At 34.1% G+C, this 14,338-nt stretch overlaps 2 protein-coding genes across 2 annotated transcripts; one reads left to right on the plus strand and one right to left on the minus strand.

Annotated features, from left to right (window-relative positions):
- Positions 1–526: 526 nt before the first annotated feature.
- LOC131803620 (beta-glucuronidase-like) lies at positions 527–10,714 on the plus strand. Its single transcript, XM_059125015.1, has 9 exons — positions 527–933; positions 998–1,177; positions 7,258–8,007; positions 8,070–8,242; positions 8,308–8,451; positions 9,632–9,716; positions 9,915–10,091; positions 10,155–10,293; positions 10,349–10,714. Exons 1-9 carry the CDS (start codon positions 691–693, stop codon positions 10,594–10,596), a joined length of 2,139 nt encoding a protein of 712 aa, XP_058980998.1. The 5' UTR covers positions 527–690; the 3' UTR covers positions 10,597–10,714.
- A 401-nt stretch (positions 10,715–11,115) lies between these two features.
- Positions 11,116–13,994, minus strand: LOC131803610 (zinc finger HIT domain-containing protein 3). The gene is made up of 3 exons (XM_059125000.1): positions 13,768–13,994; positions 11,425–11,594; positions 11,116–11,360 (listed from the first exon to the last, which is right to left on the minus strand). Exons 1-3 carry the CDS (start codon positions 13,830–13,832, stop codon positions 11,182–11,184), a joined length of 414 nt encoding a protein of 137 aa, XP_058980983.1. The 5' UTR covers positions 13,833–13,994; the 3' UTR covers positions 11,116–11,181.
- Between the last annotated feature and the right edge of the window lie 344 nt (positions 13,995–14,338).

The following is a 14,338-nucleotide window of genomic DNA, read 5'->3' on the forward strand; positions in this document are numbered from 1 at the left end:
GACTGATGGCATCCGGGTAGAAAATCTCTTGGCAGAAACACAAGTGAAAGTCGGTATAGACTCCTCATAAAGGTATGGAACTCTTTTCAGTATTCAGAAGTCGTAACCACATTCACCTACGGATTTCACCGTGACTTTGTAGTTTTAAATTGAGATCACCCGAAAATTGAATCCCTACCCTGTTTTCATCAGATGTTTTCTTTTCAGCCATGATTGAGGATATAAAAAGTACGAGCCGAATCTAAAACTTTTTGCACTTATTAAATGTAGCATTCATAATGACAAACCCACCGCAACCTATCAATTTCTGTAGCGCATGCTTTGCACACTATGGCAAAATCTCAAAAAAAATCTCACACAGAATTACGTGATGGAAAGGGGTATTCAATTAATTGCAGAAGGGTGGAGCGGAAGTGCAGGGGTTGTTGCTGTTGTTGTTGGTAAACATAGTACTCTTTTGCAGAGATAAGGTGTAGGAATCATATGCATAATAACTCAAACAGTCAGTCAGCCAGTCTAACAGAAGTCATTGTTTGGTTTAGTTCGTAGTCGGCAATAAAATATCAAATTATGTGACTACAGCAAAAAAAAAAAAAAAAAAACACCTAAAAACATTAACGCTAAAATTTATAGAAATAAACGAGTTCAAATTAATTTATTTACAAATTCCGCTTTCAATTCTTCGGCGCGATGTTGTGGCATTATTTGTGTATTGTGGTACTTTTTGTGCATTCCGGTTTTGCCGGCAAATTAAATAGTGCTAAGACGGTGATTAAAAAAGATCCGCCATCCACGCAGGGTCTATTGTATCCCTTCGAATCGGAATCACGAGATATCAGATCCTTGGATGGTATATGGCGTTTTCTAAAAGGTGGCTACAATGACTCCACCAAAGGCTTGGTGGAGAAATGGTATGCAACGGATTTGGATAAGGCAAGTTGAGTGTTATCAGTGGATTCTAAAGAGGGGTGTTAACCTTCTGCCATTTGGTTTGCAGATAAAACCCACCCTGGCAATGCCAGTGCCGGCAAGTTATAATGACCTGACCACCGATGAATCACTTAGGGACCACTTAGGTGTTGTCTGGTATGAAAGGAAGTTTTTCGTTTCCCACGATTGGTCGCTGGACAAACGTGTTTGGCTCCGCTTTGGCAGTGTACATTATTCGGCAATTGTGGTAAGTTCAGATATTTGAATTTCATTACGTATTGAGTTTACCTGCCTTCTGTTTGTTAGAAAACAAAGAAACAAGTGTTTTGTTTTTTAGCTTTTTTAATTAGTTTTATAATTATAAATATTTTAACGTAAACAAATAAATTACTGAATCATCGGACTTTCATGATGTAAATAAAGAAATTCCAGTGGGGTTAATTGTAAATAACGGATTTGAATTACAAATGGGATTTTTAAAATCTGAAACCCAAAACAACAATAGGAATTTAAACAAGTAAAATAGCTGTAAGTTCGGCCGGGCCGAACTTTCAATACAATTCAAAAATTAAAATCCGTTAAAAATTCTGTTAAAATCTTAAAAATGCCGAATGTAGCCGTTATATTAGGGTCTATACGACGACGTGGACCTGCATAGGACACTTTTCTCAAAAACCATAACAATATTCAAATGCGAAACTTAAAAAACAATTCCGTTTATAATGTCGCTAAATCAACAAAATACCGAATATCAGGAGGTACCATTATATAGGGGGGATTTACCGAAACGTGGACCTACATGGCCCAAAAGTCTTGCTATTGCATTTGAGTAAAATTCAACCTAATTCATTTCGTTCGTAAGCTTGAGTGATTTCCACAGACGGATAGACGGACGGACTTCGCTAATTCAACATAGAATTTTATGCTGATCAATAATATATATACTTTGTGGGGTCTAAAATGTATATTTCGAAGTGTTACAAACGGAATGATAAACTAAATATATCCTCCATACCATGGTGGAGGGTATAAAAATGGCATATTACAGTTAATATTCATTTAGATCATATAATTCATATATAGTATGTATCATTTATATAAAAAGCTCGTACAATGTTGTACCTTTTGTCCCCATTTGTATTTTTGATACCCGTTTTTATTGGATTACCATTAATGCTGTCTTATTTCAACAAAACTTTAAATTTTCAAAGCTATAGACTTAACATATCGCTCAAAATTCTATACCATCTTCTACCTTCTCGGCGTATCCTTAAATTGCGGAATTCCAAGTATCAATCAATATCAAGACGTTTTTTCTTGCATCATTTATAAGTTCTAGTCATTACCACCGTTGAGTAACTTTGCGTTGTGGTTTCGGACCTCTTATTAGTTTTTGTACCCATATAGTTTGGATTTCAAAATCCCAACCTTTCGAAGTTCCAAAGATTTATAAAAGCTTGGTACCATTTTGTTTTGTTTTGTTTTTTCATATTTTCTTAGAGTACGATTTTCTCCGCTGTAATAAGGATCTTCTTTCAAAGCTCTAATTCGAATCGATCAATAACACTTTGTGACAAAATTGAGTAGATTATGAAAGTAGAGCAAACAATTTAAAAAGTATCAGGTTCCGACAGATGTATACCCTCCGATTATTTAAATATACTTTGTCATCCGTTATGATTATTCAACATTTTGACCCATTATGTGGGGGGGTTATTCTTGTTCCCAAGAAGTTGGTCAATATATTCCATTTCGTATTCGGCATAATTCTAACATAAATATTACAAAGTGCCAGATTTGATTCATCTAATACTGACGAAAATATTGGAATGTGCAAAATGTGAATAACATTTTATAGGGCATATAATTATTCAAAATTTTTACCCGTTATGGGAAGGTACCAGAAGAAGTGGTCCGACATATTCCATATTCACACCTAGTCTTGTGTTGATAGAAATATTGGGATGTACCAAGTTTTGTTTTTCAAATTTGACCCCTTTGTCGGGGAGATACCAGAAGGAGGGGCCGACGTACTCAATCAAAGTTTGATAATAATATTTCGATGTACCAACTTTGTATCAAATCCGATACTGTATTCGATCGACTCCAAATTTCCTGAAATGGATTTGGTCCAAAGGGACCTAGGGTCTTAAAGTGTTATTTCGGTGAGGCATATTTTGGCCGAATCAAATGATATATACCCAAAAAACCAATACCAGTATTATTTTAGTTAAATTTTAACCAAAGGGGACTTTTCGGTCCCTTTGGTTTAAAAATGGTTAAAAACTAAAACTTAATATGGTTTAAAACTCAATTTAAACGGGATCTAAACAAACACAAAATATCCTACAAATTTATTTGTCGTCATATGTTAGAAAATGTGAAATACCGTATATTGGGGGTTAAAATTATATGGGGCTATAGAAAATACACATGTGTGCAAAATATTAGCTTTCTATCTCAATTTGTTCGAAAGGTACCAATATCTCAAAATCTACCTAGAATTTTACGTTGATCTTTGTCAGCCGTTGTCTGAAAAGGATTTTGAAAATTCGTACCAGAACAGTAAAATTTAATTTTGTAATGAGAGTCATTAATGGAGTATATGATGGTGTACCAAAGGCTTTTTGGAAATCCGCACTATAAGTATATGAAAAGTACTAAAATGAACTAAATTTGGTACCATTTCGTAGCTTGTGTACGGTTAGATTTAAAAACTCGAACTTTGAAAGTAAAATCAGGATTGAGGAGAAGGGTCGATGTAAGGAGGTAATTTTGGAAATGTGTGCTCATGTGTACTAGAAGTAATAAACGGTACCAAATTTTGTAGAATTCGAATTTGGAGGAATCGATGGAGCTGGAATCCTGAAATTTGAAATTAACATTACTGGCGGAGTGTAGGATTGCGATATGGAGATAGTTTTCGAAATGTATACTCAGTGCACGAAAAGTACTAAATGGTACTGAATTGGGCACCATTTTGATTTGAGTAGACCGATAGAGATAAAATGCTGAAACTGTATGATTGGGGTATGTAGGAAGTTTTGGAAATTCGTACTAAGTGGTACTAAATTTGGTAGAATTCTGATTTTGGCAGAACCGGTAGAGTTGGAATCCTGAAATTTCCAAATGAGTTTACTATTGGATTGTAGGATTGGGGCAAGCAGAAATTCGTACTTATGTGTACTAAATGGAACTAAATTTAGTACAATTTGGATTTGGGTGAACAAATATAGCTAGTATCCTGAAATATCGAAATGAGATAACTGTCGTGGGAAGGATTAGGATATGTAGAAAATTTTGGAAATTCGTACTTATGTGTACTAAACGGTACTAAATTTGAATCTATAGAGCTGAAGTCCTAAAATTTGGAATTATTTTTTGTAATAAGTAATACAAGAGTACAAATGGTACAAAGTTTAGTATTGATTGAACGAATAGAGTTTGATTTGGTATGTAGTGTTGAAATATGGAGGTGGTTTTTGAAACACGTACCAAAGGTACTTAATGGTGCTTAAATTAAATTAAATACGAAAGGTACTTAATGGTACTTAAATTTAAATTATGGTCGATATTAGTGTGGCAACAACTGAACCAAATTCGGTATGTTTTTGATTGAACGGATTGATCTGAAAACTTAAAATGTTGCTACTGGAGTCTCGTCTTTTTTTTCGAAGCCTAATAAGGAGGATATTAGCAAAACCATTGCACAATGGACCCACATCCAATTTTTCTGTCAAAACTATTTCAACGTCTCCATATGTAAACCCTAGAAACAAACAGTGATAATCAACATAAGATCTCAGATTTTCAGCTCCTTTCTTAACACAATACCAAATTTAGTAACATTTAATATGCGTACCCAAGACGATCTGCATATCTCCGTCCTAGACACAAGATGTCAACACTAGACACCAACGGAAACCTCAATACAAAATTTCGCGATGGAAGCTATATACATCCACTCAATACCAAATTTAGTAACATTTAATGCTTTTCGTAAAATTTTAGTACTCATTTGCAAAACCGTTCCATATCGCAATATTTGACCCCTACAGAGATCTCAATATCAAGTTTGAGAATTTCAGCTCTTTAATTTCCCCCTTACCAAATTTAGTATCATTGAGTACAATTATACAGGCATGTCACAGAATGTAAAATCGTTCAAGAGTGAAAACGAAAACGGTTTTAGCTTCTCTAAAAAACGGAAAACGCAAAAATTTTGCGTTTTGATATCACTTTCAAAAAGCAGGGTGAAATTGAAATGTTTAGTGATTTTAACGTAAAAAATAAACAGAAGACACATACATTTTACAGAAAATATTGTATTAACCAAATTCTCTTAGAATGAACATGTTTTTGGAATTTATTTTACAAAAAATCTAAAATCTAATCCATGATGAAAAATAATAAAAAGGACTTGCGAGGAACTGGTGGTGGTGATATCAATCAATATGTTTTCAGTGAACACGAGAACAGTTTAATCAGAATTTGCGGATTGTATAAAAGTGTCGATGGAGTTGGTGGTGCAGTAAGCTAAAATTCTAGAAGATAACAGTAAGGAAATGAAAAAACAAACTGAAAAGTTGGACAGACTTTGTAACATCCTGGAAAAAAAGTATGTGGAAGAGCAGTTACATAATATTGAAATGCAAAAGAGAATGCGTGAACGGAACGAAATGAAACTCAAAATAGTTGAACTTGAAACTCTTAAATATGCTGTAGAACAGGAAAAAGCAAATACGACTCGTTCTTAACTTTACTTTATTTTACACAATGGACTAAAAATGGTGGATCCTTACTCTGCATTTGAGTGAGATAAAGGATCTGATGCGTTCCTCAATGTCCGGCGACGAATTTTTTCAGTAGACCGCTGATTTATTTCTTCATCCATTACAGCAAGTATTGAAGCCCCTGGCATTTTTACTTTTGGTGTTTATATTATAAAAAACAATTTAAACTCCTTTTTTAATTGTCAATAATTTGTTTACGACTTTTTTTGCATGGAGTTACCATATTTTTATTTCAAAAATGTGAAATGATTTTTTTTTCGGATTAGTCAAAACGTACGAGTGCTGAAGAAGCAAAAGCAAATCGTAACGATTTGGAAAAGGTGAAATAAATCGATTTCGTAAAACTTCTGTGACATGCCTGATAGTACACATTTTCAAAAAAAAAAAAAAAAAAAAAAAAAAAAAAAACCTCCATATCAAATTTCATGATTTTAAATGTATTTCTTCACCTAATATCAATTTTAGCACTATTTATTACTTTGCGTACAATTATAGTACACATATCCCAAAACCACCCCCATATCTCAATTGCAGATACGAACAGAGACCTCAATATCAAATTTGAGTATTCCATCCCTATCCCTTCATCCAATACCAAATTTGGAACAATTTAGTACTTTTCGTGAACCAACGCCAAATCTCAAACACATATAATATCCCTTCACCCAATACCAACTATTGTACCATTCAGTACTTTTCGTACAATTATAGTGCACATTTCCTAAACCACCTCCATATGTCCAGGATACACATTAATAGCAACACTACATACCCACCCACTACACACACACCAATACCAAATTGAGTAGAATTTAGTACTTTTAGTGCACTTGTACACAATTCCAAAACCACCTCCTTTTCACAAACCTACTTCCAGCAGGGACCTTAATACAACATTTCAGCCTAATACCAAATTTTTGATCTCATTTAGATTAAGGTTCCAAATTCAGTACCATTTAGCACAGTTCGCACACTTAGTACACTTTTTCAAAACCATCTCATATTTTAAACTTACTTTCCAAACTCGATTCTCATACCAAATTTAAAGATTTATGGCAATACCAAATGGTACCATTTTAAAAGTTTAGTACCATTTTAGAATTTTTCGCAACCTTAAAGTTCAAATTTTGCAAAAACCCGTTTGATACAACTATTCTGCACTCTATCAGTGACTCTCATTCCAAATTTCTAAATTTTATCTCATTCCGTTAGTCCAATACATAGAATTCAATTTTTAGTATATTTTAGTACATTTCGTATTTTAGTACAATTTCTAAAACCCCAGCCTTATCTGGGTGTTGATTCTCGGTTAGTTAGTCAGTTAATTGATTAAGTTAATCTACACGGAAGAAAGTAGACCAGACAAGTTATTACAACTTCCGCTACTTTATTTCACAATTTTGACTTTCCGTGGACTTTTATGGGTTATTTATTTTTCTTTGATTATTGGGTTTGCAGGCTAAAGGTCCAATTCAGTTTAGGGGTTGTGTGTATAAGTTACTTACAACATCTTAATCTCTCATTCCCCCCGCAGTGGCTCAACGGAATAGAAGTCGTGCGTCATGACATAGGTCATTTACCATTTGAAGTAGAAGTAACGGAACATCTCAAATTTGGTGCTCAAAATCGTTTGACAGTTCTTTGCAACAATACTCTGACGCGATCAACGGTACCGCAGGGAGAAGTGGTGCAACTTTTGACTGATGCTGGCAATAAAACCTTTCAGACCTATACATTCGATTTCTTTAACTATGCTGGCATACATCGTTCCGTAGTATTATATACCACACCCAAGGTCTATATTCAAGATATCCACATAACAACAGATGTTGTCGTGGATTCCAATGACGATGATTATGATGAGGCCAGTGGAGAAAAAGAAGACCGAATTCCTGGAAATATTGGAATAATAGATTTTAAAGTGACAATAGCTGGAGTGGACAGCAACGAAGTAACAGAATCGCCTGATTTTCAATCGTACTATTTGCATCTACAATTGAGAGCGGCTGATGATATTGTCGCCCATGAGATGTGTAAGGGTCGGACATTCAATGGAACGCTGCGGGTGAAAAATCCCATTTTATGGTGGCCATATCTCATGAATCCCGTCTATGGTTATCTTTACACATTGGAAATCTATTTGCATTCGGCCACAGATGAATCCCTCATCGATGTTTATCGCATGAAAGTGGGCATAAGAAAAATCCAATGGGATGAAAGTAGTTTTTTGTTGAATGGTCGAAAGGTTTATCTGCATGGATTTGGTCGTCATGAGGATTCAGATGTAAGTAATTAAAATTTTATGAGTTTTGAAGTTTACTAATAACATTTTTATAATTTTTTCAGTTAAGAGGCAAAGGTTTGGATTATGCCTTGCTTACGCGTGACTTTAATCTACTGAAATGGATTGGAGCCAATGCCTATCGTACCTCGCATTATCCCTATTCGGAGGAGTCTATGCAATTTGCCGATGAGAATGGCATCATGATCATTGATGAGTGTTCCAGTGTCAATACGGAGTAAGAGGATTGAATAATTAACGAGATTTATAGTATGTTTTGAATGTTGACTCTTTTCATTGCAGCTATTTTGGAGCAGATCTCTTGTATAATCACAAATCAGCATTGGAACAGTTAATACACCGTGATCGCAATCATCCCAGTGTAATAATTTGGTCTATCGCAAATGAGCCTAGGACGCAGAAAAATCAATCGGAACCATATTTTCGGTAAATATTCACAACAACAGACTTTCTTGCTCGTTTTTGAAAATCAATAATTACATGTATGGGAGCTCTATAGAATTGATTATGTGATCCAAAATTAAACCTAATTGGTCGTGTATACATGGCTGCAATTTTTATTGAGCTTGGATCCCTGCACCGCTGTGACCAAATATTTCCTCCTATTCATAAATTCCACTATCTCACCTATTTTGCTTCGGATCCCGTTGCAATTAAATTGCAATAACGGTTTACAATACGAAATTGCAACGTATTAACGTCGGAGTCATCCAAACCATCATGTTTTGTATAAAACTTTCCCACGCGTGTCAAGAAGGACATACATGATCTAGAGATGGACATTGGAGAAATCCTCTGGAACGATAAGACTGACAGACAGGTCTGCATGGCATTCATATTTATTCTGGAGTTAGAACCCGATTAGCAGAAATCAAAACTTATGAAGCTGTTACAACAACATCAGATATATTTCCTGAGCATTTGACCGCTTGTTTATGTAGATTCGTTTTGGGAGACGTTCCAAAAAATTAGACCTTCATATCGCAAAAACCGTATCGGAATAATTAAAAAAGCTGTAATTTCGACCGGGCCGATCTTTGAATACCCTCCACCATTTGTAACGATTTTTGGCAAATTTTCAAAAAAATGAAATGTACCTCAACCTGCACCGACGATTTTTTTGTCCGGTGTATAATGTCGCTAAAATCATCAAAATTCCGTATATAGGGAGGTACCGTTATATGGGGGATATACGAAGACGTGGACCTGCACAGACAATTTTCTGTCTTAGGCTGTAGTATTCATTACGAACTTCAAACACCAAATTTGAAACAATTCCGGTGAATAATGTATCTAAATTCATCAAAATACCGAATATCGAGAGGTAGGGTTACATGGGAGCTATACGAAGACGTGGACCAGCACAGACAATTTTCTGTCGTAGGCTGTAGTATTCATTACGAACTTCAAATACCAAATTTGTATCGAAATGATAATAGCAATCATTTGTCGCTATCGGCAAAAATGTTATTTGTTTGAAGGGATTCAAGTTTGTCATGATGTTTGGAAACTAAAATAACTTGAGGCATAATATAGTTTAATATTTTTACAAAATTTAATATTTTACAAAATATTTTATCAATTAATCATCAATAATTTTATTTAGAGAAATCGTGAGATATGTCAAAACGTTGGACCTTACCAGACCATTGACAGCAGCGATTAATGTTGAAATTGGTAAAGATAAATTGGTATGCAAATTTAATTAACATTCATTAAGAACACGACAATATTTAATAAACACAGTGTAACTCGGTTAAAACGATTATTGAACTTGTATTAACAATAACTGCAAACCTTTGAATTAAAAACCGAAAATCGTTAGAACCCTGATTGACTGTTTATGCTAAGTTTTTTGCAACTAATGTTTACTTCCTTGCTTTATCCAGGCCCAATTTCTGGACATTATCAGTTTCAATCGCTACAATGCCTGGTATCATAATGCTGGCCATTTGGATACCATTTCAATTGCCGTGAAAACTGAAGCAATCAATTGGAACAAGAAATACAAACGACCAATACTTATGTCCGAATACGGTGCTGATACGTTGGAGGGTTTGCATTCTGTAAGAAAGAGAGGAAATCTAGTATATTTACTAATAAAAAATATTATTAATTATTCATTTTAGTTACCCGAAACCATTTGGTCTGAGGATTATCAAATTGCCTTGTTTGGTCAACACTTCAAGGCATTCGATTATTTGATAAAACAAAATTGGTTTATCGGAGAGTTTGTGTGGAATTTTGCCGATTTTAAGACTGAACAAGGTTAGCTCTTTAATTCAATATAACATTTGAAAATTTAATTAAGATTTTTTTAAAGCTTACACTAGGGTAGGTGGCAATAAGAAAGGTGTATTCACCCGCAATCGTCAACCAAAATCTTCGGCCCATCTGTTGCGTGAACGTTATTATGGTCTATGCAAGCAATTCTATGAATGTGAGGTGCCCAGTGATTTTCTACCCTATTCCATACATTGGCGTTATCGTGTACATCGTCCTGCTGTTGATGGGGAAATTTGTGATTCGAATTCCTTGCCCAAAGAATGTATAAATTTTAAATTAAACTAAACTATATTTTAGGAAAAGTATAACATATACCAATTAACATGATATTAAATAAATAAAATTTGATTTCATTTTATGCAGAAAAAAAATATATAAATTCCGAAGGGGCAATCTATCTTGACTTCCAAAGCGTAATTTGTTATTTATCGTGCTTAGTGTCAAAGTACAGCCATTGGACATTTTTAATGCAGTCTGCAATAAAAGTATTCATCGGATTGTAAATGAATACCTTGATCTATATATTGCATAAGTATACAAATGTTATACTCCTGTGAAGCCCAAACACCTACAATGTCAGTCTCCACGATTAATTATTGTTCCCGTTTCTTGACCAAGATATTTTTTTATGATTTAGATTTTGTCTGATATAAACTGTGGATATTTATGTCTTAAATGCCATGCATACTTGTTCCCTTAATTTTCAGTATTGTCTATCCAAAGATGGCTGGGTATCAATCACCACATTTAGCCACAAGGATCCTGCTTCAGTTCTAAGGCATACAATAGAATATTCATATATAATTATTTAGATATAAAATTATTTATTTATCTTTAATTTATACAAACTATTTTCTTCTTAATTCAAAATCAGTCTTCTTCATTTTGTGGCTCCACAATTTTCAAACATTCATCGGCAAATTCCAGAAATAAGGGTTCCTGCATTGCTGCCCTAATTGCCTTCCAAGCATTTGGTGCTGTGTCGATTTCTGTCAGTAAATTTCTTAAATAAGGATTATATAGTAAATTCTTAAGCGATTCATTTGTGCCTGCAATATAAAACAATAAATTAGTTGAATGGCGAAAAGTAAAGAAGTATTTTATATAACATACCCAACATTTGTAATTTCTCTTTGGGAACGGTATCTTCAGTTTTAAAGGGCTCATGTACCGTGGGTTCTTCTTCATCATCAACGGCAAGAGTTTTTGCAATTTCAGTTTCATTTACTTTCAGAACACATTCAGGGGAATCTTTATGTACTTTGTAACATTTAAGAGAGCAACTGAAATGAAGAAATAAAATAAAAACTATAATCACGTGGTGCTAAATTATATTTTTTTTTAGATTTTTTTAAAGATGCCACGAGTTCTACACGAGTTTTAATGGCCAATACTTAATAGTGTTAAGAAACCAACCAGAAGTTTGTATAGAATTTAAAGGTGTATAACCCCTATCGATGGAGTACCCTCATATTCGATATTTTGATGATTGCAGCCACATTTTCCAATGAAATTGTAAAACGTAAACGTCTTTCGCAGGAAGAAAGTGGTCTTTATAAAACCATGTTTTCGTATAGCACCCATTGAAAGGTACCTCGCTACATTCTATATTTTTATGATGAGATGCAAATTTTCCAATGGACCGATTTAAAATTTGGTATTTGCAGCTCTTAATGGATATTAACCTCTAAGGAAGAAAGCGATATAACTCACATTTTTTAATGAAATTGTAAAAAGCTGTCTATGTGACAAAATTGGGAAATCGTCACGTTTTCGTTAGCCCCCAAAGAACGGTACTCCCGATATCTGATATTTTTATGTTGCAGCCTCATGTTATTTTGAAGGCTTTATCTGCGTTCTCTAACGAATTTCACTGTATTTGCAGCATAAGATGCGAACTGTAAGAATATTGATTAGTGATAGCTTTATTTTTAAAGGATTTCTCGACGAGCTTTAAAATGTCGGCCAAGCCGAATTTAACGTATTTCAATTTGTTGTTTTGGGAAGTGGTATATAAAATTCCAACACACAAAACTATATATACAAAAATATCGAATGCAGTCTAATCTATGTTTAAGATTCGAACTTCTGTACTATAAAAAACCGCTGGGACTTAGATGGAAAGTACTGCTTCTGGTCATTTTCCAATAGGAAATCTATCCGAAATCTATCTGCCCTGAATACATTGACTGTATTCCTGCATTAAGCACAATTGCTTCTATGGGTTTTTATACCCATAAGGTTATTATGTCTTTGTGCATTTGTTTGTAACAGGCAAAAGGAAACGAGATAGACCCATAGTTCCTTTTGATGATCTGCATAGAATCACATTCTGAGTCGATTTATGCATGTCCATCCGTCCGTCTGTCCATGTATTTTTGTAAACAAAGTACAGTTCGCATTTAATGCCCTATCCAGGTGAAATTTTGCACAAATCATTTGTTTGGCCCAAGGAGGAACCCTATTGAAATTGGAGATAATCGGTCAAAATTTAGATATAGCTCCCATATATATCTTCGTCCGATTTGCTTTTTATTGTGCAACAAACGTGTAATATCAGCCCGAATAGTATGGAATTTTGCACATACAACCAAATTAGGCATGCCAAATTTGATCGAAATCGGTTCAGATATAGCTATAGCTCCCATATATATTGTTCATCCGATTTGTTATTTTTGTACTCCGCAGCCGTAATATGCACTCCGTAACAACAATATTTGGGGAAATATAGCAAATAAAATTTTATCGAGAACGGTTCAGATTTGGATATAGCTCCCAATATAATATAACATATAACTTCGTGCGATTTACCTTTTATTGTGCACCAAACTTTTAATATTTGTCCAAATGGGATGCAATTTGGTACATACGACCGAATTGAGTAGAAGCTAGTATGTCAAATTTGGTGAAGATCGGTTCAGATATAGCTATAGCTCCCATGTATATTGTTCATCTGATTTGTTGTATTTGTTACCCACAGCCGTAATATGCACTCCGTAACAACGATATTCAGGGAATTATATAAAATACAGCTCAGAAATATCTTTGGTAATTTTTATCGAGATCGGTTCAGATTTGGATATAGCTCCTATATATATCTTTATCCGATTTCAAATTAATTGTGCACCAAATGGGCAATACAGGTTCGAATTTAAAAGATACAAATGCTTCGGCATTTTTAGTCCTTTGAACTTTAAATTATAATTATAATCATAGCGTGTATGATTGAATTCTCCCATAAAAACTTTTAATTGTTATGCGCAGCTCTACTAAATTAGCAAAGTGGTGTAGGGTATCATAAAGTCGGCCCCGCCCGACTTTAAGTCTTTCTTTACTGGTTTTAGTTGGTTTATGAGTCGTTCTTATTCTTAACCTTTCTAAAATAGTCAGGATGTGATTCCTCTTTAAACAACTTTAAAAACTAATCGTAATGTGGAACTCCATTGAAATACTTACTACTGTCCCAAACATTTTGGACACTTGTATTTGTTGGTTACTTCATGGCACACAATGCACTCCATGTTTGGAAAGGAAAATATTTTTAGATTATCTTTTCTCAGAATCAAAATAAATTTGATATTTATTTTATAAAATTAATTAATTAAAATTGATTCGTTTAATGATTTAATAACAAAACCGCATGAAGAAGTAAGAAAAAAAACAAATGAGTGCAAATCAAAACAAAAGCAATGATTGCTGAAAGGGTTCTCAAAGTTCGAAAAAGTAGGTCTTAAGGGTTCTAGAAATGCACAATTCAAACACGTGCACGGTAATTCGTTGACTATACACTTTTAAAGGCACGAAATTGTTAACATAATTATACTATTTATATTATTTTATAAATGCACGAATCACCCTGTGAAATTTACCAAATATTTAGCAGAAATATAAACCAATTGAAACAATGGTTTAGCATTGACATACAGATGGCGCTGAATAACAAAAAAACAAAGTCGGTAGTTTGTGCCTAATTTTTTGAATGCTTAGCAAGACTTTAAAAATGCAAAAAAATGATTAAAAGGACTAG

This window comes from Musca domestica, unplaced genomic scaffold (genome assembly GCF_030504385.1).
Source record: "Musca domestica strain aabys unplaced genomic scaffold, Musca_domestica.polishedcontigs.V.1.1 31, whole genome shotgun sequence".
NCBI lineage: Eukaryota > Metazoa > Arthropoda > Insecta > Diptera > Muscidae > Musca > Musca domestica.